The sequence below is a fragment of the Spermophilus citellus genome (assembly GCF_964194105.1).
Source record: "Spermophilus citellus genome assembly, chromosome: X".
In the NCBI taxonomy this organism is placed as follows: Eukaryota; Metazoa; Chordata; class Mammalia; order Rodentia; family Sciuridae; genus Spermophilus; species Spermophilus citellus.
The window spans coordinates 120,513,760-120,537,499 of NC_138190.1; the positions used below are offsets into that span (position 1 = coordinate 120,513,760).

Here is a 23,740-nt window from a genome sequence, read left to right on the forward strand (position 1 = left end):
ACTCACAAAAACTTACTGACAACTTCCCCTCTACTACCGGACTTGAAAGCACCACTTTAACTATTCTCTTTATCCTTGTTTAATAAACAAATTACCACAAGAAATCACAGACTCAGAGGTCAAATATCAACTCCCATACTCTGATCCCTATATTATTCCACAGAATCCCAATTCTGTCCTATTTCACTTTTCCACATTCTTAAAATACTTCCATAGAATCCTCTGAAATTCATGATCACACTCAGCAAAACACCCTATATTCTGACCTCTCCTCTAAATGTTCCCTCTACCTTGATGCTTGAATAGAGAGCTTGGCTCACTCTGAGAACACCAATGGCATAGTAACCCTCATACTATCAAGCCTGGGTTAATGTAGGAGCATTATTTCCATATTTCCAACCAGTTCTCCCTCCATCCTCCCTAAAGCCTTTTCAGCTTTGAATTCCATATCACTCACTACCCTTCATTATAGCTATAATCCAATTTCATTCTATTGTAGTTAGAAGATACTTTGTGTGATTTCAATTAAGTATCATTTTGGTCGGGTGTTGTGGCATACACTTGTAATCCCAGTGGCTCAGGAGGCTGAGGTAGGAGGCTCACAAGTTCAAAGCAAGTCTCAGCAACTTAGCAAAGCTCTGTCTCAAATTAAAATATAAAAAGGGCTGGGATTGGGGCTCAGTGGTTATGCACTCCTGGGCTCAAATCCCAGTAGCCACCCACCCCCCCCCCAAAAAAAAACCTGTTTTGTAATCTGATATATGGTCTATGCTGGAGAACATCCCATGTACGTTGAGAAAAATGTATTCTGTTGTTGAGCATTCTATACATGTCTATCAGACCTAATTAGCTTATTGTTCAAATCTTTTATTTCCTTACTTTTGTCTAGTTGTCTTAACCATGAATGAGAGCAGGATATAGAAATGTCCTATGATGATAACTTTCCTCCAATTCTATCAATGTTTTCTTCATATACTTAGGAGACCTGGTATTCAGTACATATATGTTTATACAACTATTATATCTTCATGATATGTTGTCCATTTTATCTATAAAGTCCTTCATTATCTTGTAAATATTTTTGCCTTGAAGTCTGTTTTGTCTGATATTAATCAACTCATCCCAGCTTTTTCCTCAATACTGCTTACATGGAATATCTTTTTCAATACTTTCACTTTCAAATTTTGTATCTTTTTGCTATAAACTGAGTTTCTTACAGAAAACACATTGCTGGATCACACATTCTGCCAAATTCTGCTTTACATAAAACTATTTGAAACTATTTAAAGTGAGTTTTGATCTATTTACATTTAAAATAATTACTGATAAGGACAAACTTCTGGCATTTTCCTATTTATTTTCATACTTTTTTGTTCCTCATTTCCTCCATTACTGTCCTCTCTCATATTTGATTGCATTGTGAGTATGTGCCATTTTTATTCCTTCTTTTCCTTTTCTGTTTTTTTCCCCTTAGTGATTACCTTGGATATTGCAATTAATATTTAAACTCAGAACAATCTAGTTTGAATAAATACCAACTTAGCTTCAATGGTATTTAAAAAGTCTATACATATACATCTCTCCCTCCCTCCTTCCCTCTTTAAATTGCTAGTCACAAATCGCATCTTCATACAGTATGCCACTTACCAGATCAATAATTATTGTTTTATGTCTTTTTAAAAATCATATAGGAAAAAAAGAGGAGTTATAAACCAAACGTATAATAATACTGGCTTTTATATTTTACTTATGTAGTTACCTTTGCCAGTGTTCTTTATTTTCCATATGGCTTCAAGTTATTGTCATTTCAACATGAAAGACTGTTCAACATTTACTATAGGGCAGGTCTATTAGCAACAATATCCCTTGGCTTTAGTTATCAAGATTTCTCACTTTTCAAACATAGTTTTGCAAAACAGAATTCTTGACTTAGTTTTTTCCTATATGCCATTATATTTACCTTCTGATTTCCATGGTTTCCAAAGAGAAATCAGATGTCAACTTTACTAAGGATCCCTTGCATTGATGGGTATCTCTCTTACCATTCACAATATTCATTTAAAAAAAAAAGAGATAATTTTTTTAATATTTATTTTTTAGTTCTTGGCGGACACAACATCTTTGTATGTGGTGCTGAGGATCGAACCTGGGCCGCGAGCATGCCAGGCGAGCGCGCTAAGGCTTGAGCCACATCCCCAGCCCCACAATATTCATTTTTTATCTTAGTCTTTTAAAAACTTTAATGTCTCAGTGTGGATTTTTAAGTTTATCCTGCTTGATCTTCACTGAGCTGCTTAGACATGTAGATTCATATCTTTCATCAGATTTGGGAAGTTTTCAACCATTATTTCTTCAGATATTCTTTCTGTCCCTTTCTCTCTCTTCTCCGTCCAGGATTCTCACAATGCATATGTGGTACATCTCACGGTATCCTCTTAGGCTCAGTTAATTTTCTTCATTTTTCATCTCTTTCTGCTCCTTATACTGCATAAACTCACTTGATTTATCGAGATGGCTGACCACTCCTTATGCCTGCTCAAATATACTGGTGAACCACTTTGGTGATTTTTCCATTTGAATTACTGTACCATTCAACTGCAGAATCAGTCTTTGGTTCCTTTTCATAATTTTTATCTTTTTATTGTTATTATCTATTTGGTGAGGCAGCACTCTAGTTTTCATAAGCATGTCTGCATATATTGGTTTAAATACTTTATTTGGTATGTCTGGGCTTTCCTCAGACACAGTTTCTAATAATTTCTTTTGTCTTATGAATGAGCCATACTGTCTCTCCATGCTTAATTAGTTCTTACTGAATACTAGACATGTTGAATATTATGTGAAAACTCTAGAAATCAGATTCTCCACCCCATCCCCAAAGATTTGTTGATAGTGCTTTGTGTGGTTTATTGATGTTATTAATAGTGACTTTGCTAAACCTTTTGCAAAGTCTATATTCTTTGTCATTTGAGGCCACTGAAATCTTTCTTTTAACTTAGTATCCAACTAGTAGACTGACAATTTTCTTTAAGATCTGTGGCAAACAAATGGGGGAGGAACACTCCCAGTCTTTGAAGACTGATACAGTGTAAAGGCACTGTTTTGCCAGGCCATTTACAATTCTGCCTTAGTCTTCACATCCTGTTTGTTGATCACAGCATACCAACCAAAGAAGAAAGCTTAGGGTCTTCTTAGGCCTTTTCTAACCATGTGTTTAGCTCTGGGCACGGCATGGCATTCTCAACTTCCTGGTATATGCAAAAGCTTTATAAAAGTCCTTATTTTCCCATCTATCTCCTTTCCTAACTTCTTCCCTCTCAGGCTTCTAAATCTCCCTGCTATTTGTCTCAATTTGCTCTAGGCTGCTACAGCCAATAGTTGTGCCTTCAAATTGGCAAAAGCAGCCCCAGCCATGGGAAAACACTCAGTTAAAGGAAACAAAGGCAGGCCACCAAGCTGGTCCTTCAGGGAGCAGCCAGACAGATGGAGACCCATAAATACAATTCTTTGAACATAATACTTTGCTCCCTCTGGCATTAGCAACCTACACCAGAAGTGTGAGATTCTCTCATTACAATTACTGTTGATTTGGATATGGAGGAGAGTAGGCAGACAATTAAAATGTCATAACACTCCTTTACCCCACAGTTACAGCTTCATTCTTCAAAAGCCTTTCCCTGGATGTTATAAGATTTTTTACTAGATTTTAGAGCTCTGCAAAGTTGACAGTTTTTGCCAGTTCATTAGTTGTTTCTGTAGAGGGACAGAGCTCTAGATTTCCCTACTATGTTATTTTCAGTCATATCCTGTCACTGCCATCTGAAGACCTCTGGGTTAATTCTCTTTCATTTCTGACTTTCCCTTCACTTCTGACTCACTATCACTCTAATTCTACCTTTTATTGTCATTAAGACAAGAGTCTCACTGTGTTACCCAGCCTTATCTTGAACTACTGGGCTCAAGTGATCCTTCTGCCTCAGTGTCCCAAGTAGCTGATTCTATAGGTATATGTTACTACACCTGATTCCCTCCTTCCTAACTTTTGGATGTTTTCATACGCAGGTATGAGCTTCTTCTACCACACTAGTCTCTCAATTCCTTTAATTCCTTCATCACTTTCAAATACCTTCTCCTTTACCGTATCCTAGCTACTCACTCCATATCCTAAACCTTAATTTCACCAATAGCTACAATGCCAATTTCATATATCCAGCCTCAAGTGCACCCTGAATGCTGCTAACTATACTCTATTTGTCTCATCCATTCACTCAAGTACTTCCTACCTTCTCTAAATTCCAATGTCTCCCTCACCTCGCCCCACAATGACGACTTTGCTTTCCATTTCAGTAAGAAAATGAGAATGATAAATTGGCTTTCTACAAATTCCCACAATCACACTTACCCACCTACCAACAACTGAACCTACGTATGCTGCCTTCCCATCTGCTATTATAGGTGAACTCTTTATGGTCCTATTTTAAGTCAAACCTATGCATCTACTTAAGCACTAAACTCCATTCTCTCTATCCTCTTCAAAAATAAACTGTTCCACATGGGAGGTATAGACGAAGTCTAGATAGGGCAGAGGGGTGGGACGGGAAGGGAGGGGCACAGGGTTAGCAATGATGGAGGAATGTGATGGACATCATTATCCAAAGTACATGTTTGAAGACAGGAATTGGTGTGAACATACTTTATATACAAACAGAGATATGAAAAATTGTGTACTGCATTCCACTATCATGTATTTTTTTAAAAAAGCAATTAAATAAACAAATATATAAACTGCTCCAGAACTGGGTACAGTGGTATATACCTGTAATCCCAGCTACTGAGGAAGCTGAAGCCAGATAATCACAAGTTCAAGGCCAGCCTGGGCAGCTTAGCAAGACCCTGTCTCGAAATTTAAAAATAAATAAATAAATAAAAATAATAAAGGCTGGAGGTGTAGCTCAGGGACAGAGCAACTGCCTAGAATGCAGGAGGACCAGCGTTTAATCCACAGCACCAAAAAAGGAAAGGAAGAGGAGGTGAAAGCAGGTGAAAGGAAGGACAAAGCAAAGGAAAAACTACTGCCCCAATAAGTCTCTCCTGTATCACTGACTGTCGTTGTTGTTGTTTGTGATGGTTGTTTTGTTTTTGGTGGTACTAGGGATTAAACCAAGGGCCTAGCACATGCTAGGCAAGTACTCTACCACTAAGCAATACACCAGCCCTTTCTGCATTTTATTTTGAGATGGGACTTCTCCTAAGCTGCCCATGCTCGCCTCCAATTTGTGATCCTCCTTCCTCAGTCTCCCAAGTAGCTGGGCAGTTTCCCCCTTTCTACTCAATCATTCCCATATGCACACAAGTATGTTCTCACTCTCCCATCTTTGCACCCATTTCCTCTACCATCTACCACCCCATGTGTCTGCATACATTTGTAGTAACTGCTTGACAGTTGTTGATTCTGTCTCCAATTCAACTCTTCCCATTATATCTTACTACAACCCCAACTCCACCAAAATAGCTCACTGTTACCTCATAAATGATAAATCAAATAGTCAATTTTCAGTCCTTAAATGACCTATCAGAAGCATTTGACACAGTTGATCACTTCTTCCTCAAGTAAGCTTCCAAAATGCATCTTCATTGTTTTCCTCATACATGTTGTTCCTTCTCCACTTTTTCTGCTGGTTCCTCTTTCTCTCAGACCCCTTAACAACTGAAGTGCCCCAGTGTTCAGTCCTTAGGTCTTTCCTCCTATTTCCTCTCTATATCCAAATTTTGCTGACTTCATCCAATGTCACAACTTTAAATAGCATCCATATGCTTTTGATACACATATTTCTATTTGTAGCCCAGTCCGTTCTCCTGAACACTAGATTCCATGCATCCAGTTATTGATTCAAATTCAGTGATTTACCAGATTCAAATATCAGTTATTTACACTTGGATATGGAACACATATCTCAAAAATTAACACATACACAACTGAATTCTACATTCCCACCTACAACATTCTGAACCCATTTCACCTGAAATTTTCCACATCTCAGTAGATAATACCATCTTTATAGCTGGTTGGTCCAAAAAAAATTTCAGAATACTCCTCCACTCTACTTTCTCACATCCTGCATCCAATCCATCAAAAACTATTATTGCTCTATCTTCAAAATATATTTAGAATCTCATCAACATTCACTGCTACCATAATCAGTCAGATGAATCCTTTGAAAATCAACACAAATATGCACAAGCACATCCCACACACCCACTCACCATTCATATCACCACTGGAGGTTGCTACTAAAGAAACTCTTTACTCTGACAGCTGGTAATTAATGGGAAAAATTAAAGCACACGTCTGACTTTCCAGTAGAAACTGCATTTTTAAGGAAACCAAATGGCCTGAGCTGATAAAGGGCAGCTCTTCTTTGTTGAAGAATGACAGCCAATGATTATAGAGGTAAATTAGCATTAGTAAATCAGCAATTTAGAACCTCTAAGAAAAAAAAATGTGGCTCAAGAAAGGATTAACCATGGATTATAAACCATTTAACAAAAGGTTGATAAGAAACTGAATGTTCACAAGATGACATATAGTATTTACCTTGCTACTGATGAGAAGGGGAATGTCACTGTATAATGGAGGCATCAGGCTGCCACCATTACTGAATCATTTAAAGATAGTCATTAGAGTTATGCAATATACAACATTATAACCATATATTTTTGTCATTAATCACTTTACTCAGTATAATCAAGCCTTTAGACTCAACTCCAAGTATATAAGAAATACAGGGACAAAGAACAAATTAATCCAACTGTGAAAAAGCAATTATATAAATCCAAAAGGTAAGAGTCTTCTAGGGATTTGCCTTGTCAATATTATTCAATGCTGTGGAGTGGGGAAGAGATGAGCTCAATTAAGAAAGTCTAAAAAATCTTTCTATTTGTTTACAGATGTAGCCTCAGCACCTAGTACCCAAGAGGTGTTCAATCAACATTTCTTAAATGAATGAATTTGGGGTAAGCATAACAGGGCTTGACCATGTTAACAGTTTTGAACCAGAAATCAAGGGGTTGGGACACAGATGAGAGCCACAATCTCTTTTCCTATGGCAAAACAACTCTAGCCAAACTTGCCTTTTAGTACCCTTACGCTTCATAGCACTTCTTTCCTACTGTTCTTTGTGCTTTACCTTATCCCTGTATTTCCCTTAACCCTATAAGAGGAACAGAGATGTGCCTGCCCTTACTCTTCAAAATGATCATGTGCTTTAAAACTGCTTACATCTTCTATTACTCTTCCAAGTCAAAACATTCAGTATCACAGGTTGATATTAGAATTAAATCCCTCATAAAAAAAAATCCCTCTTGCCAACATCATAGTAGGAAAATTTAGTTCTGCCTACAGAAGCCTGCTGTTCCAAACAATTCCCAATTGGTCAAAATATGGGTTGGGAGAAAGGAGAGGAAACATCTTCATGAAGTCATGGAAAAGGGGGATGGTGGAGTTAGGCAAAGTACAGGTTGACCACACATGCCTGGGAGCCAATTCTCAAGGATATATTTCCTAAGCAGTTTTTGATTTTCATAGCTTTCCTTACTTTTCTTCCCAGATCACAAAATAACTAAAATCCCTGATATTTCTTTCCCTACATTTAGTGGCCCTGGATACAACAGATTCTCACAAGTTAAAAATAGCAATAGAAACAATTTTTCTACTGCAATTAGAATAGAAACAATGTTAACAATTAGAACAGAAACAACCTTAACAATAGAAAAAATGTTCCTAGCAACAGAAACAGTGGACCAGTATTACTTAAAGCAATATGAGACTCACTCCTTCCAATAACAGGTTATTTCTAAATCAGATATTTTTTGGATGGATACTTCTTATTAAGAAAAACAATGCCCATTATCTACAAAAAAAAAGGGATTATTTGAAAACTGTCAGGCACTTCTCCAGTATACTTTAATTCCGCTCAAAAAAAAGCTACATAAGAATATTTTCAGGGCTGGGGATGTGGCTCAAGCGGTAGCGCGCTCGACTGGCATGCGTGTGGCCTGGGTTCGATCCTCAGCACCACATACCAACAAAGATGTTGTGTCCGCCGAGAACTAAAAAATAAATATTAAAAATTCTCTCTCTCTCTCTCTCTCTCTCTCTCTCTCTCTCTCTCTCTCTCTCTCTCTCTCCTCTCTCACTCTCTCTTTAAAAAAAAAAGAATATTTTCATAAGATTTTTTTATTCTAAAACCAACCACTGAGATAACTTGATGTTATATAGTTCATCATTATTCACTGTAATATACTCTAAAATCTACAGTATCCAAAACCCTAACATATATTCTAATTAATCATGCCCAAAGTTAAATGTTGGCTACCCTTTTGCCACAGAGGTTGGCTTTATGTTCTCAAACCCAAAGCAATCATGCTGCCTCTTAAAATCTGATGGAGTACTTGAAACTCTGTTTCCTTAAACTAAGAGTGTTTTCTCAGTCTCCTGACAGGAAAAGGAACACCCTGCCATTCACCTTGTTTGGGCTTGAAAGCTATATGCTTTTAAATTCTGATCTGCTTTATCTTCTGGAGCATTCTATCTCCTGGACCATTCCAGGGAATACACAAATAAAAGATAAGCAGAGGCAGCAGGTGCTATATCATTCTTATTATCCTAAACACAAGCTCCAAGAGTACGGGGATGGACCTTCCTCTTCAGCAAAGTACTACCAGTGTCTACCAAAGCAACAGGATATAATTAACATTCAAGGAATGAGATTTTTTTTTCTTTTGGTTTAGAGAGAGTGTGGGGGGGAGAGAGAGAGAGAGAGAGAGAATTTTTTTTAATTTTTTTTTTAAAGAGAGAGTGAAAATCTTCAATATTTATTTTTTAGTTCTCGGCGGACACAACATCCCTGTTGGTATGTGGTGCTGAGGATCGAACCCGGGCCGCGTGCATGCCAGGCGAGCGCGCCACCGCTTGAGCCACATCCCCAGCCCGAGAGAGAGAATTTTTAATATTTATTTTTTAGTTCTCAGCGGACACAACATCTTTGTTGGTATGTGGTGCTGAGGATCGAACCCGGGCCGCACGCATGCCAGGCGAGCACGCTACCGCTTGAGCCACATCCCCAGCCCGAATGAGAATTTTTTGAGTAGCTGATTATCCCAGGTAAGTAGGCACATTAGCAAAGCTATACCAAAAGTACAGTGGAGGCCTTATTAAATTAAAATATTCCCTGCTCTCAAGAGAATTATCTTCATAAAACATAGAGCACACATTTACAATTAATAAACATTCACCACAGGCTAATTCCAGACATTAATAAAACATAGAATCTGCCCTATATGGCTCACAATCTGGCAAAAAAAAAAAAAAAAAAGTTTATTCTATGTAACCTGATGAAGTGTTAGAAATCAGGTTTTATGTGAATACAGATTAAGAAATGACCAATTCTGAATAGGTAAAGTGCCAGTTAAGACTTTATAGAGCAAGTAGCACGTTTATTCTTAAAGAATAAATAGGAGTTCACAAGATGAAGAAAAGAAAGACGGTTTTCTAGTTATAAGGAACTGCATGAACAAAAGTTCATAGCAATGTCTATAACTAAATGTGGGAAATAGCTAGTCATTTGATAATGACTAGAATATCAGATTTAAGGGAAAAAAATGACTACGATAAGTCTGAGGAAAAAAGAACAGTGCCAGATTGATGAGCTTTTTCTGCTACACATATACATTTGGATTTCATCCTATAAGCAAAGATTTTTTTAAATATTTATTTTTTAGTTATAGTCGGACACAATACCTTTATTTTATTTATTTATTTTTATGTGGTGCTGAGGATCAAACCCAGGGCCTCGCACTTGCTAAGTGAGCACTCTATTGCTCAACCACAACCCCAGCCTTTTAAGCAAAGATTTTTGAACCTCAATTAAACCTTTTAATATAACAGTGATAATATGAAGGATGAATTTGAAAGAAATAACCAGAGGCATAGATTAGCTTGACAGCTTTTGTAGAGACTCAATGAAAAATTATGTAAGATATGCCTCACGTACTTATTTGTGTCCATAAAAAATTCCAATAGCCATTTTCTATATAATAAAATTCTAATCTTGACACAACATTCAAGGCCTATGACAACTAAAGTGCACCTACCTTTCCAGAGTCATTTTCTGTCCTTTCTTTTCCCATTTTATAATCCAGGCACATTCTAGACCTGGACCATTCCTTCAATCAGTTATGTATATTCACACCACCACATCTTCACTATCACACTGTTTACCACTCCTGCATAGAAAACTCATAACAAACTCCTACTTATTCTTTAAAGACCAGGTCAAAAAAAGGTTACATCAATAAAGTCTTCCCTGAATCCATCTTTTCTGAGACAAAATTTAATCATGCTTTCCTCTATGCTTTCATACCACATCATTCATACTACTAGTATGGTACTCATTATGATGCATCATTAGCTCTCCATTGCTTTAAATAAATCAGAGCTGAAACAAATCATTTATAAATGAAACTCAAATTAAATTATATACATAAAAGTATGAATTTAATCTGTATATACATATTTTTTTTTACCTGGTAAAACTTGAATTTGAACCCAAGAATATGACACAGTGTTTGCGGTTCACACATACTCATGTAAGATTCTAATAAAGATATAAAGAAGTCATCGTGTTCTGGCCTGCATTCAAACACTTCTAAAATGACATCCAAAACTCTATTGGGATCCAGATTAAAGCATCCTGTAACAAATGAGATATACACAAATTCAAAAGTGATTATATGACATTTCTACTAAAAGCCATTAACTTTCAGGGATAACATATAGCAAGATAAAAATGGTTTCAAAAACAACTTCTTTTTAGTTTACTCCCCCTCTTCTGGAGGAAAATCTTCATAACTTCCAAAATTATAAGAACACCATGCATTTTACAGATAAGAATGTGACTTGCCCAGAATCATAGAATGGGTTAATGACAGAACTGGGTTGGAGCCTAGATCCTGTGATATTAGTCAAATAAACATGCTTCTATGTCATACTATCTCATCAGTTCTTGATTACTCAGATTAGTGAAAGAGATTCACATTACTAATTCTTAGCAAAATAGGCAACTAAAGCAATTTTGAAAAATGTTTTAGGGAAAAGTATGTAGAACACCAATATATGTTTAAAGTTTAGATTCATGAAATTGGACTATCATTTTTAGAATCATGAATAGTTTATCTTACATATACAACAAAGCTACAAAATATACTTGTACCACTGATTTATATTGATAGTTTTTTGTTAGCATCCTAAAGGAAAAAGTGGTAGTCTACTGATACCAAAGAGATAGAGAACACCTAGGGAATCGGAGAATGACAAAGGAGTTTAGATGACACAAGAAAAAAAGGAAGAAAACAACCAACCTAGGTAGAGCATGGGAAGGAAAGGGGTGGGGCACTGACTAGGTGTCCACTGGCTACTTATCCATGCTAATCTCCTAGTGTGAACTAAAAAGGGACAATTGGACCTGATCTTTATAAACATTCCTACCAACCTCCCTACCCTGTTTTTTAACTCTATATGAATTCAGCTTCAGCTGTTACCACAATGATATTATAGTGAAAATGTATCATATAAACATTTAAGTTATGAGAATTCAACCATCTGCACATGGCAAAAAAAGAGAAATAATGTAAATAATATAAGCAATTCTATATACCATTCCTTTCAATAAAACATATTCTTATGACCTGGAGTGAGCATGTGATATCCATCTGCTGTTCCTTCAGTTCCCACATGCTTTGTATAAAGCTGAATGGGACTCTAGTATTGTAAATTATGTATTTTTTCATTAGATATTAAGCCCCTAAATGCAAACTAATCACATCATTGGGCCAGCAAAGAAACACTGGTTTCTTCTAATAGTAAAGAACTGTGTTGGATTTAGGGAGATATGTGAGGTTAAATATTTGAAGTTATAAATTCATGATAGTCAACTGAAGGAATTTTTAAGAAAACTCTTAAACGTATTTCTGCCCCAAACCTTTTTAAAGGATCTTCAGAGTTACTTCTACTAACACCACACTTATTTTATTAATGCCATACTAACATCTGTTTCTTAGTATCTTACCAATCACTCAGAAAACCAAATAATCCAAATACAAGTATTTTTCCCTCTTTTATGTGACACATTTAAGAACACTGTTTTTTTTTTCAATTTCTCACACTAAGGAAGAAAAAAAGAACAAAAATATGATATCTTACCAATAAGAGTTCCAAGTTTTTTAAGTTATTCAAAAATGTTTTTCAAAAGCGTGGAGAAAAAAACTCCTAAATATTTTTGCCTCCCTCTGTACCTCCAAAATGCTGCTAGTGGCAATGTAAAATGGTACAACTACTTTGCTAAACTTGCAGTTTCTTTAAAAGTTAATGTACCATATGACCCAGCTACTCCGTTCCTAGGCTACTTACCCAAGAGAAAGAAGTATCTGTGTCAATACAAAGACTTGTATGCCAATGTTCATAGCAGCATTGTTTGTAATAGGAAACACTCCCAAATGTCCACAAACATGTGAATGAATAGACAAATAGTCTAATACAAGGGTAGCATGCATAGTCAAATACTGCCCAGCAATAAAAAGGAAAGAACTATTGATACAGGCACCAACACAGAAAAAATAATTATGCTAAAATAGTAATAATGCTGAATGAAATAAGCCAGACAAGAAAAAGCAAACTAACATAAAGTGACAGAAAGCAGATCTATGGTGGCCTGGGGAGAAGGAAAGGAGGAGGAATGGAAGATAATACCAAAAGATAAGAGGGTATTTGAAGGAAAAAAAACAGGAATATGCACTATCTTGTTTGGGTGCTGTTTTCACAGACGTGTACATCAATTATGCCTCAATGAAACTGAAAAACTACAATCAAATTGCTATAACACTGATAATAGATTGTGTAAGACCCAGTAAATTCTCCAATCTTATAACAACTTCATTTAATACAAAATCACTAGGGCTATGGCTATAGCTCAATGGCAGAGCACTTGCCTAGCAGGTGAGAGACCCTGGGTTCAATCCCCAGTGCCACGCAAGAATTTTAAAAACAAATAATATAAAAGCACTAAAAAGGAATAACACTTTATCATGGAGAACCAAAGAGAGACTGAATAAAATTTTCAAAACCAGCTGGCCAATAGTCACACATTAAGCCACATAGACAAAACTTGTGATTAAGGAGTAGAAGAGCAAAATGTTAGATGGAAATCTTTTAAGCATTCCATTCACTTTACTTTGAAGTTTATGAACTGTGAACCAATGACATGTTCTATTTAATAGTATTCCTTCATCAAGGGTAGTCTATCAGTAATCTATGCTGTTAACTACTATTTCTTTCTAGGTTCAATTTAAGGCAGCAATATGAAAGAAGAGATACGTGTTTTTATAAATAAATAACAGATATCAGCCTTGTAGCTTTCACAAAAGAAAAACTGGAAACTACTAACCTCAAGTATTTTAAGTTAGTCCAATAAATTCTGTTTATAAAAGTAGCCCAACTGAAATAGGTTAACTGTTACTTAACACATTAAGATTAAAAAAAAAAAGGTTTTCTAAACCTATTTCATGAATAATGAGACTCTAATAACAATAAACTTGACTATGCAAAAAATACTTTTTTATAATGGTGGCTGTGATAGGCACTCTTGTGTTAAGGCATCTTATAAAGGTTTTTCTCTACTCCAAGCATCAATAGACAAGTGATCTTGTAAGGAATCATAAGGCTAGCTCCCTACCTCTACCACCAGTTATATTAAGGAATACACACACACACACACACACAATGCCTTTGGAGGAACAATCAGGAAACCATAGAAGGGAACAAGCAGAAAAATAAACAAATGACAAACTGTAATGGCTAGGGATTCCTTAATTTATTTAAATAAATATTAAATAACTATCCACTATGTGCCAGGTCCCTCTATCCTCAAGGAGAGTTCACACATTTTAGATGATAGATACTGGAAGAAATGCACTGCAAAATATCTGGAGTTTCCCCAAAGATGGACCAGATAGATGGTCATTATATTAGAGTGAATACAACTAGAGACAAGAAATATGATTAAACTGACAATGGTTGTTGTAGGAATAAGGTCAAATTGAAATTCTTAGCAGGACAATAATAGACCAAGATAATATTGTAAATATGACTAGGAGACATGTTCAATTTACACATTTCAGAAAAGAAAACAAAATTACAGGCTCAATCATCATATCCCTGACAGAAGAGACCTTATGAGATAAAAAAAAAAAAACATGCTTTTAAGAAAAGGAAATATTTGGAATATGAAAAGAATTCCTTTAGAAACAAGCTAATAAAAATCTAGGCTTGATTATAGCCCACTGGGTCAGTGAAGGACCATAATACTCATATTTTGAAGACATTTTCAAATTAGAACAACTGTTACATGTGTACAGTTTATTCAAGACTGTCAGGTACATAGTAAACAAATTGAGTCCATACATAAAACATCTACTGTCTCTAGAAGTTTAGAAATACCCACTGTATATTAATTGTTGAGGTAGTAAAGTATATCTTAATAATAAAATATAAGAGATATCTCGTATATAAGATAATAATACTTAATGAGATATTTGTAAATATCTCTTTGCTAAAATTCCTATGAAATATTGTCTTTTGGGAATAGAACTGTTAAACCACCATTGTGAGCAGTATAGTACTGTCTGCACTTGTTCAATGATGTGGAGGAGGTAGGAGGGAAGCAATTGCAAAAAGGTAGTATGTTAATGTGTTCATACTTGAACATTTTTAGATATCAGTTTTCTGCATGTTTTGTGCATTTTGTTTTGCTCTATATATAGTACATATACTGGACAAATGAGTCCCAGTTTTGTAACATCTAGTCTCTAGATATTAAAGAGGTTGCCATATATGACCAAGTAGTTAGTAAAATTAGTATATTTTGTACATTTTGTGTTGAAATTCATAGGAAAACTTATACTCTATAAATGACTTCTGGATATGAATTTGTTCAGCCATCTGTAAATATTACATATGCCTATACTTGTCCACTGGAATGAAAGTAGAAAGAACGAAGTGAAGAGGGAAAGGTTCAAGGAAAAAATGGTTGTATTAGAAGATAACCCTGGGGCTGGGGATGTGGCTCAAGCAGTAGCACGCTCGCCTGGCATGCGTGCGGCCCGGGTTCGATCCTCAGCACCACATACAAAGATGTTGTGTCCGCCGATAATTAAAAAATAAATATTAAAATTCTCTCTCTCTCTCTTTAAAAAAAAAAAAGATAACCTCATATTATAACCATTGCCATATGTGCAGTTTTACTTACCAGTGCTATGTGCATAGTAGACAAGTTCTTTTGTAAAATGTCTAGTTCTAGATATTTAGAAGTGCTTGATATATTTAAAAGTAGAAAAAAACTTTTTTGTTAATAGCTTTGAAAAATTCATAGGAAATACTATATTTGGAATTGTTAAATCACCTCTCAACAGTTAAAAAAACTTATGCTAGACTATTTCTGCAAAATAGTGTTTGTTAAAAAAAAAAAACAGCATTTCAGGGTAAAAAAAAATAAATCAAGATGCAGAAAAATATAGCTAATAAAATAAAAGTATTATTTTTAAAAAGCCTATGCTTAAAAACATTAATCACTGTTTCATAGCAGAAGGAAAAAATGACTTTTTAATTAACATACAGTCAAGAAATTTTAATAAAGCCAAATTTTAAGTAAAGCTGGCAGACAAATAACTTCCCTTTCAAAGGAATAGGAGAAAGCTGACATGATGACAAGATGCATCTGGGCTAAATGGACCAGTTTTCAAATTAATTCAAAGATAATTAAATACTAACTATTCTCAAAATAATGTAGTCAAAGGGGTTAAGTGTACTATAATCTTCCCGAGGGGGGGAAAAACTGTTTGGCTTGGGGTATTACTTTGTTTTCAATATTTCTCTGATCATTTGACAAGAAACCAAGAGAACTGGTGAAGTTAAAAGGACAAAGACCCTATCTTTCCTAGGTGATCTACAACTTTAGACACCAAGCAACAAATGAAGGTTCTAAACTCTTAATTCTAGGAGAAAATAAGGATTACAGCTTAGGACAACTAGACCCTGGAACTGCTAACCCCAAAACCAAAGAAGAATCATTCTTAATCTCCAAAACTAAGCTCAAATAAAGTAGCTCCACGACTAGTTTTTAGGCAGATATATCTATATATCTATATGTCTTTATAGATATATATAGATATATGGATATATCAAGAATCAACAAGCTATGGCCTGTGGGTTAAATCCATTTGGCTGTTTTTGTAAAAAAAGTTTCACTGAAACAGTCATATTTATGTACTATCTGTGGCTACTTTCACCCTATAATGGCAGAGTAGTTGCAACAAAAAACATGACCCCAAAAAATTAAATAAAAAAAAAACTCTTACCTCTTACAAAAAAAATTTGCTAACTACTGATTTAGAAGGAAAGAATACCTATCAATCACTTTTTTATTGCATATATTTAGGGCATATAACAAGATGTTTTGATTTTTTGAAGGGCATCCAAAAGGGTAGTATACTTAATAGTTCAACCAAAGGAGCCAAACTCTAATATTCTTTCCTCTAATTTCTAAAAAGATGCTTTTTGCGGGCTGGGGATGTGGCTCAAGCGGTAGCGCGCTCGACTGGCATGCGTGCGGCCCGGGTTCGATCCTCAGCACCACATACCAACAAAGATGTTGTGTCCGCCGAGAACTAAAAAATAAATATTAAAAATTCTCCTCTCTCTCTCTCCCCCCCCACTCTCTCTTAAAAAAAAAAAAAAAAAAAAAGATTCTTTTTGCCACCCTGATGCAAGAACCACCTGACAGGATCTATATATGACTTGGCAGATCAAGAGTCTACTAATCACTCTTGATTGCTCTTTAGTAAGTCATTCAAATTTAGTGTCATACAGGAGATTGCAACCACCCTACAGATTCATAACAGTTCTGCTTCTCTGCATGCACATGCAGTAAATAAATAGCCCCAGGCTGTCAAACAAGATATAAACATTCTGCTGTGCCACAATCTTTTAGGGAGCAAACAATTGCCTTTTAGACAAAGGATAATAAATAAGGATTTCTCTATCAAACCAAGTACACTGAATTTAAGTACACCTAGCTTACATTATCTCTAGTAATGTACCCTGAATGTAAGTACACCTATCTTACACATACCTCTCCTTCATTAACAAACTGATAATGGTTAGTGAAGGAGAGCGGATATAAAATAGTTTTGTGGAAGGTATTACACCTTTCTAGATGGCTCCCAAAGAGAAACTAGTGGGAATAAACACAGAGAAATCCATCTGAAGATGTTATGAAAAATAAGATGCCTTGTTAGTGTGCTGTTCTAGTCAGAAGAGATGAGGTCTAAGATGGAGTTTGCAATGAGAAGGAATCTTAACAAATTCGTACACTCAAAAGAATACTCATTGGAATTAAAGTCTTGACATCAATTTTCACATCAAAAGTTCCTTTCTCAGGCAACCATGGGGAATGAGAGGTCCTCTGTCACAGAGAAACAAGGACTGGGCAAGGGACATAAACTTTCTAAATTTCTCCAAGTCGGGGAAGAGATAAGAACCATTATGAACTCTGTAAGAAAGGGAGAAGGAGTAATTCATTTTCTACCCAGGATTTATTTAGCACCCACATACCAGGCAGTGAGGAAAAAGTACTAAACAAACCAGACCAGAAAAAAATGCTGTCCTCATGGAGTATACATTTAGTGGGAACAAGGAGGATAAAATACATAGTACTGTTGTCCATCAGTATTTGAGAGAGGTTGTTCCAGAATACCTAAGGATATCAAAATCTACACATGCTCAAATCCCTTATATAATGGAACATTATCTGCATATGACCTACATATATTCTCTTGTATACTTTAAACCATCTCTAGATTACTTATAATATCTAAGACAACATAAAATATACATAATGTTCCTAATACACTGTAGGTATCACACAGTATTGTTTAGGGATTAATGTCAAGAAAAGTCTCTAGACATTTAGTAGTGTTTTAATTTTTCCCTGAATGCTTTTAACCCACAGTTAGTTTAATCTGCAGATAGAGAGGGCTGACTGTACATTATAAGGTAATAATTGCTAAGAAGAAAAATGATCAGGGAACAACAGGAAGTATTGACAGGGGTAGTCAAGAAAGGCTAGAAGAGCTGCTGTTTTGAGTGCATCTAGTCTATATACTTGATGGGTTAGAGCAAAGAGGCAGCCCAAGAAATCAAACTGTTTATACTCATGGAATATCCACATATGTCATGAACTTATGGTGGTAATTGTCACATTTGTTCTTCAGAGATAGTAACATATCCTGCTCTCTATGAGAGCAAATTTGAAGAAAAGTAATGTACATTTTCCAGATAGATAAAAATACACCTTCAAGCAAATCCCTTTGAAATGTTGCCCAAAATAATAAAGGAATAAAAAGGTATAAATTCATAAGGACCAAAAAAATACCAGAAGAAATAAAAATGTCAACAGTGAAAACAAAGGACTGAGAAGCTTACATACCACAGTATTTTTATGGAGGGAATACTATCTTAAGTACATGACAACATACAGGAAAGACAAATAATGCAACAGTACTAACAAGCTTCTCAAAAGAGATTTTAAAAACTACTGTAGGGAAAATGTAGAGCTTACCCTAGAAAGAACAGAAAAGAACAATTATAGGAGAACTTTTAAAAATGAGTCACTGCCAAACAGGTAAGCAAGAGTCCTGCCACTCTAGAAGACCACTCATCCTGATGTTAAATCAACACAGAGCAGAAGTAGCAAAGAAAGTAGAACTGCCAGAACTAGATGTATTTCAAAGAAAAAGATAAACTTAAAGTTGCATTACCTTCTACACTTTTTTGGTTACCAAAAGCCAAACCAAAGAACAAGGAAGACTGTAATAAGTATAATTTTATTTGAGTGCTTACAGAAAGCATTGGAGGAAAGGGATATGGATTAAACCACCAGCTTTCTTAATCACATATAAATTGCAAAACCAAAGAACCACCAAGAAGCTGGGGGAAAGCACTCTACAAGATAAAAATCAATGAGCAGGAAATAAGACTCCTCTTGCAGGTCTCAAAACCTAACAGAGCATAGTGTTGCAAAATCTTCCCTAAAACAACACAACACCTAGGAAATAATAACAGAAAATCTTTCTGCCCTCAGAAAATCAAGATTACCCTATTTTTCTATGATTCATTCAACCTTTTTATAGAAATTAACCCTCCAAATGCTCAATGCAAATAAATAATGCTATAGAAATGTTACTTAAAAGGGAGGGAGAATAACACAGCTCTTATCTGTTACACTTTCACACATTCTGCAAGAGGCTGTTATAAAGATAATGTGCATCAAAGTCTCCTTAAAGAGATTTTTTAAAATCAAGTCCAAAAGAACCAATAGATGCCCAGTGTTGAGAGCCACAGCCACAGGGGCCCCAGCAAACTTCCAGCTGCCAGCAAACTTCCAGCTGCTGGCTGATGATTGGCTCACAGCAGCCCCAGCAACATCTAGCTGATTGGCTCCTCTGCGGTGATGTTCACTGGGCTGTTTCCCTGCCCTTCAGACTGCCAGCTGATGATTGGCTCACAGCGGCCCCAGCAACATCTAGCTGATTGGCTCCTCTGCGGTGATGTTCATTGGGCTGTTTCCCTGCCCTTCAGACTGCCAGCTGATGATTGGCTCACAGCACCCCAGCAACATCTAGCTGATTGGCTCCTCCACAGAGCTGCTCACTGGGGGACTTCTTTGGCTCCGCCCACGCGACCCAGCCAATCAGCCTCAAGAACAGGAGGATTGTGGGAGGTGGAGGGTTGTGTGGGGGTGAGAGGCTTGTGGGAAGCCGGTGGTGGCAGTTGGGCTCTGAGGGTTTTTTCCTGAGGAGCTGTTTTGTTTGGCCTTTGTAGTTCTAAAAATAAAGTTAGTTTCTTTTGACAAGTGGCTCCTGAATTGTGCCCAGCCAGACTGCGGCAGCCCAGGTTTCAGGAGTGCACTGAAGAAAATAAACAAAGTTTTCACATTTGTTTATTTTCTGCCCTCTATAAGATGATTGAGAAATACTTAAGAATACAGACATGCTAGAAAGAACAATAACTAATATAAACACATAAGTAACAGGTAACAAAAAGATTTTTCAGGAATACCATGTTAAATTTTATAATTACTGATAAAATATTAAAAGTATAAGCTAGACACTTCTCTTATTTCTTAAATAAAAATAATTATATGTAATACAAGCCTTATATCTTTATAAATTATATGTAATACAAGCCTTTTATCTTTATGGATATTATTCACCGGGTGAAAAAAACTTAACATATAGAGTGTATATATCTTACCTATTAAAGATTTGATATTTTCTAAGATTAAATCACTAGTAATATTTCCAGATAAATCTTGCCCCAATTCAGCAATCAGCTTGGCATAACCTTCATTTTCTTCTCTTAACAAATTGAATTTTTGTTGCTTATAACTGAAATCAGAGAAATATCATTAAAGAGAAAAATTGAATTTCAATTAACAAGCTTGTACAGAATAGTATATTCTTCTCATTGAATATCTCTAACTTAAAACAATCATAAAAATGGCTATTGATAGACAGTTAACCTCATTGTGTCTCTTTTAGTATAGAAAGCAACAGTAGTTCATAAAAGAACACTAACATTACTTACATGGGGAATACCAGTAACAAAAGGAAAGAATATTACTAATACCAAGGAACAATAACAAACCATTATTTCCATTATTGATAAAGAATACATAGAATATGGTCATAGCTATGAAATTATTTTATTGCTAATAATACAAAGCATTGAGTATTATTTTAACTTTATAATGGACAAAATTAACATTGGTTTCACACATGTAAAACCCACTGCCAACTCAATAATCTTAGGCTACTTTTAGAAGGCAAAAAACACAAGACCCACGCTAATCACAAAAAAATTCTTCAAAGTACACTTAGAAACTGCTAGTATTTAAAATGAGAAAGTACATTCAGCTATTTGATCTGCAACATAAGATATATATACTTACAAAAGTTTTGTCTTGATTTTAACAGACTTTTGATTGAATTGCTGTGATTGTTTGATAAGCCCTAATGATTCCAATGTTTCTGGATCCAGGCGTTCCTTTAGAACTGTGTCTGAAACTAAATACTGTATTAAAAAATAATTAAAGAACTTTTATTCTTTAGCATTCCAACAATGCATCCACAATCTTAAATATATTAAAGTAACTTTTTTACAAGAATACAAAAAACACAAATTATAATTTGCAAAAAGGCTTGGAAAGTCTAGTAAACAAAAATGACTACAAGTAATAAAATATATAGTATACAGCTCTTTCCAAAAATTTACTTAAAAATTATAAGCATGCTATACACTGCCATCAAACAATAAGAACTACAGATGAAATTCTCATTGAGTCTGTCTTAACTGAATTTTCACTTAAGATAATACAGTACGTACTTTGGCCTCCTCTAGTTTCTACTGTAAGTCAAATTCCAACAGCAAAGACAGGATATTCTTCAAGGTCAGAGTAATGGCATTCCTACTTGGTTCCTAGACAATGATTATAACAAGTTCTAGAATTTATTATTTTTAAACTACCTCCATCTTGTCCTTGCCTAAAAAAGCGTTTATGAAAAAATTCACTTTAAAAGCTATCTACAACCACCATTTCAACTTACTTTATTTATAAATGCTTACCTTTTTCTTTGTTAGGAACTTACTAGGTCAGGAATATCACTGAAAAGTTTTTCTTATACAGTTTAAATGATTTGGTAACAAGCTTATGTCATAGAAACAGCATGTCTAATTTCATGAAACACTCAATTCCAAAACCCAAATCTCACCTTATATTGAAGTCCATAGCATGTCAATATTCTTGTCCATTAACGTGAGTAACTGTGATTATAACTTTTAAATGAAAAATTTAGAAAAAGAACATTTTTTTAAAACTTACCAAACATGCTAATACCAACTGTGTAAAATAGTCTCTCTTGCTTTTTTCTTCTAAACAATTTGTCTCAATATCTATAATGATGAAAAAGAAAGATTAAAAATTTGACTAGACTTCCTTAGCACTAAAATAAATTGCTTATTTTTTAATGACTAATTTTATTTTTGAAATTTTTTTTTAGATGTTGGTGGACCTATATTTTATTCATTTATTTATATGTGGTGCTGAGAATCAAACCCAGTACTTCACACATGCTAGGCAAATTCTCTACCACTGAGCCACAACTCCAGCCTCAAGACTAGCTAATTTTAAAATGCTTCATTCTGAATTTGGAAAAATTTAGAATCATAGTAACATGAGATATCTTTCATATGTATATGAATGCTTTCATTTCTCCTGATATTAGAGAGTGACCCTATCACCTATGATATATCCATAAAAATAGTAAGTTGGTCACACAGGAACAACCTGCTCTGGCATTAGAAGCAACATAGCTTAAAAAATATATATACTGTTTTCACAGCTGGGCACAGTGTCACAAACCTGTAATCTCAACAACTCAAAGTGGCTAAGGCAGGAGGATTGCAAATTTAAGGCTAACCTCAGCAATTTAGTAAGTCTCTAAGCACCTTAGGGAGACCCTGCCTCAAAATGAAAAGGGTGAGATCAGTAGTAAAGCACCTCTGGGTTCAATCTCCAGTCCCAAAAAATAACAATAATACTATTCTTAAAAAAGGGAAATATTCAAGTTTAATTATCACTTCTTGGAAACACTAACAAAGGGATGATTTCCTTTATTGCAAAGTTGAACTGGGTAATGACAAAATATCTTTTAACTCGAAAGATCCTCTAACTCTCAAACCTCTAACCACAGCCACCTTGCACAAGCTAACATATTCCAAGTTACCTGGCCACCAACATTATGAAAAGACAATACTAAAAGATACTTAACATCATATTTTGAATGACAATTCTAGTCACTAAATTAAAAATTATTCATATTTATGTTTTCTTTCTACTGAAATATTTAAAACCAGGACCTCCCTGAGTTTCAACAAATTATTCAGAAAGCTTGTCAAGCTAGTTCTGGATCTGAGATGTGCAGAAATAAAACAATTGGTGGTAAATGCCAAGCATCAAAAATTCCAACCAGGATTGGCAGAAAGGCAAAGAAGGCTGATTTCAGGATTATTGCTCTAACTGATTACATACTATAAGCCTATCTTTGAATTTGATAACTTAGAATATTAAAAAGGCACCAATTTTAGTGAAGTAATAAAAATTGGTCTCTATGTGGTCTCAAAAAACAACAGAAGTCCTTTCACAGCTTTGCTTAGTTTACTTTCTATTGTCAAGACTGAAAATCAAAAGAAAGGGGGATTTATCATCAAACATAACCATATTTTTCTGGCCCTTTTTCATCTTTCCTTCTTCAAGAGTTGCCATTTCTCCATATCCTGGCCACTACAACTAAGCACAAAGCCAGCTCAAGTGTATTAAGGAAATGTTAAGGGTTGGGGATATGGCTCAGTGTATAAACACTTGTCCAGCATGTGTAAGGCCTTGTGTGCACTGTTGCACCAAAGAGGCGGGGTGGGGTTAGGGTGTAATCTATGCATGCAAAATGCAATACAATCTCCAATTTCTCATTAAGACTTTTTAGTCTGTTTGTATCTCTCATCAGGGAATCACTT

The 23,740-nt window shown here is 35.3% G+C and overlaps 1 protein-coding gene across 5 annotated transcripts in view; it reads right to left on the reverse strand.

Moving 5' to 3' along the window:
* THOC2 (THO complex subunit 2) overlaps positions 1-23,740 on the reverse strand; it is a 118,364-nt gene that overhangs the window by 60,659 nt on the left and 33,965 nt on the right. For all 5 annotated transcript variants that reach the window (XM_081277144.1, XM_081277141.1, XM_081277143.1 and 2 more), the window contains exons 5-8: positions 22,050-22,120; positions 21,120-21,241; positions 20,423-20,556; positions 10,585-10,751 (exon numbers count right to left, since the gene is read on the reverse strand). In XM_081277144.1, the coding sequence (XP_081133270.1) occupies positions 10,585-10,751; positions 20,423-20,556; positions 21,120-21,241; positions 22,050-22,120 (494 nt within the window). The remainder of the gene's footprint in view (positions 1-10,584; positions 10,752-20,422; positions 20,557-21,119; positions 21,242-22,049; positions 22,121-23,740) is intronic.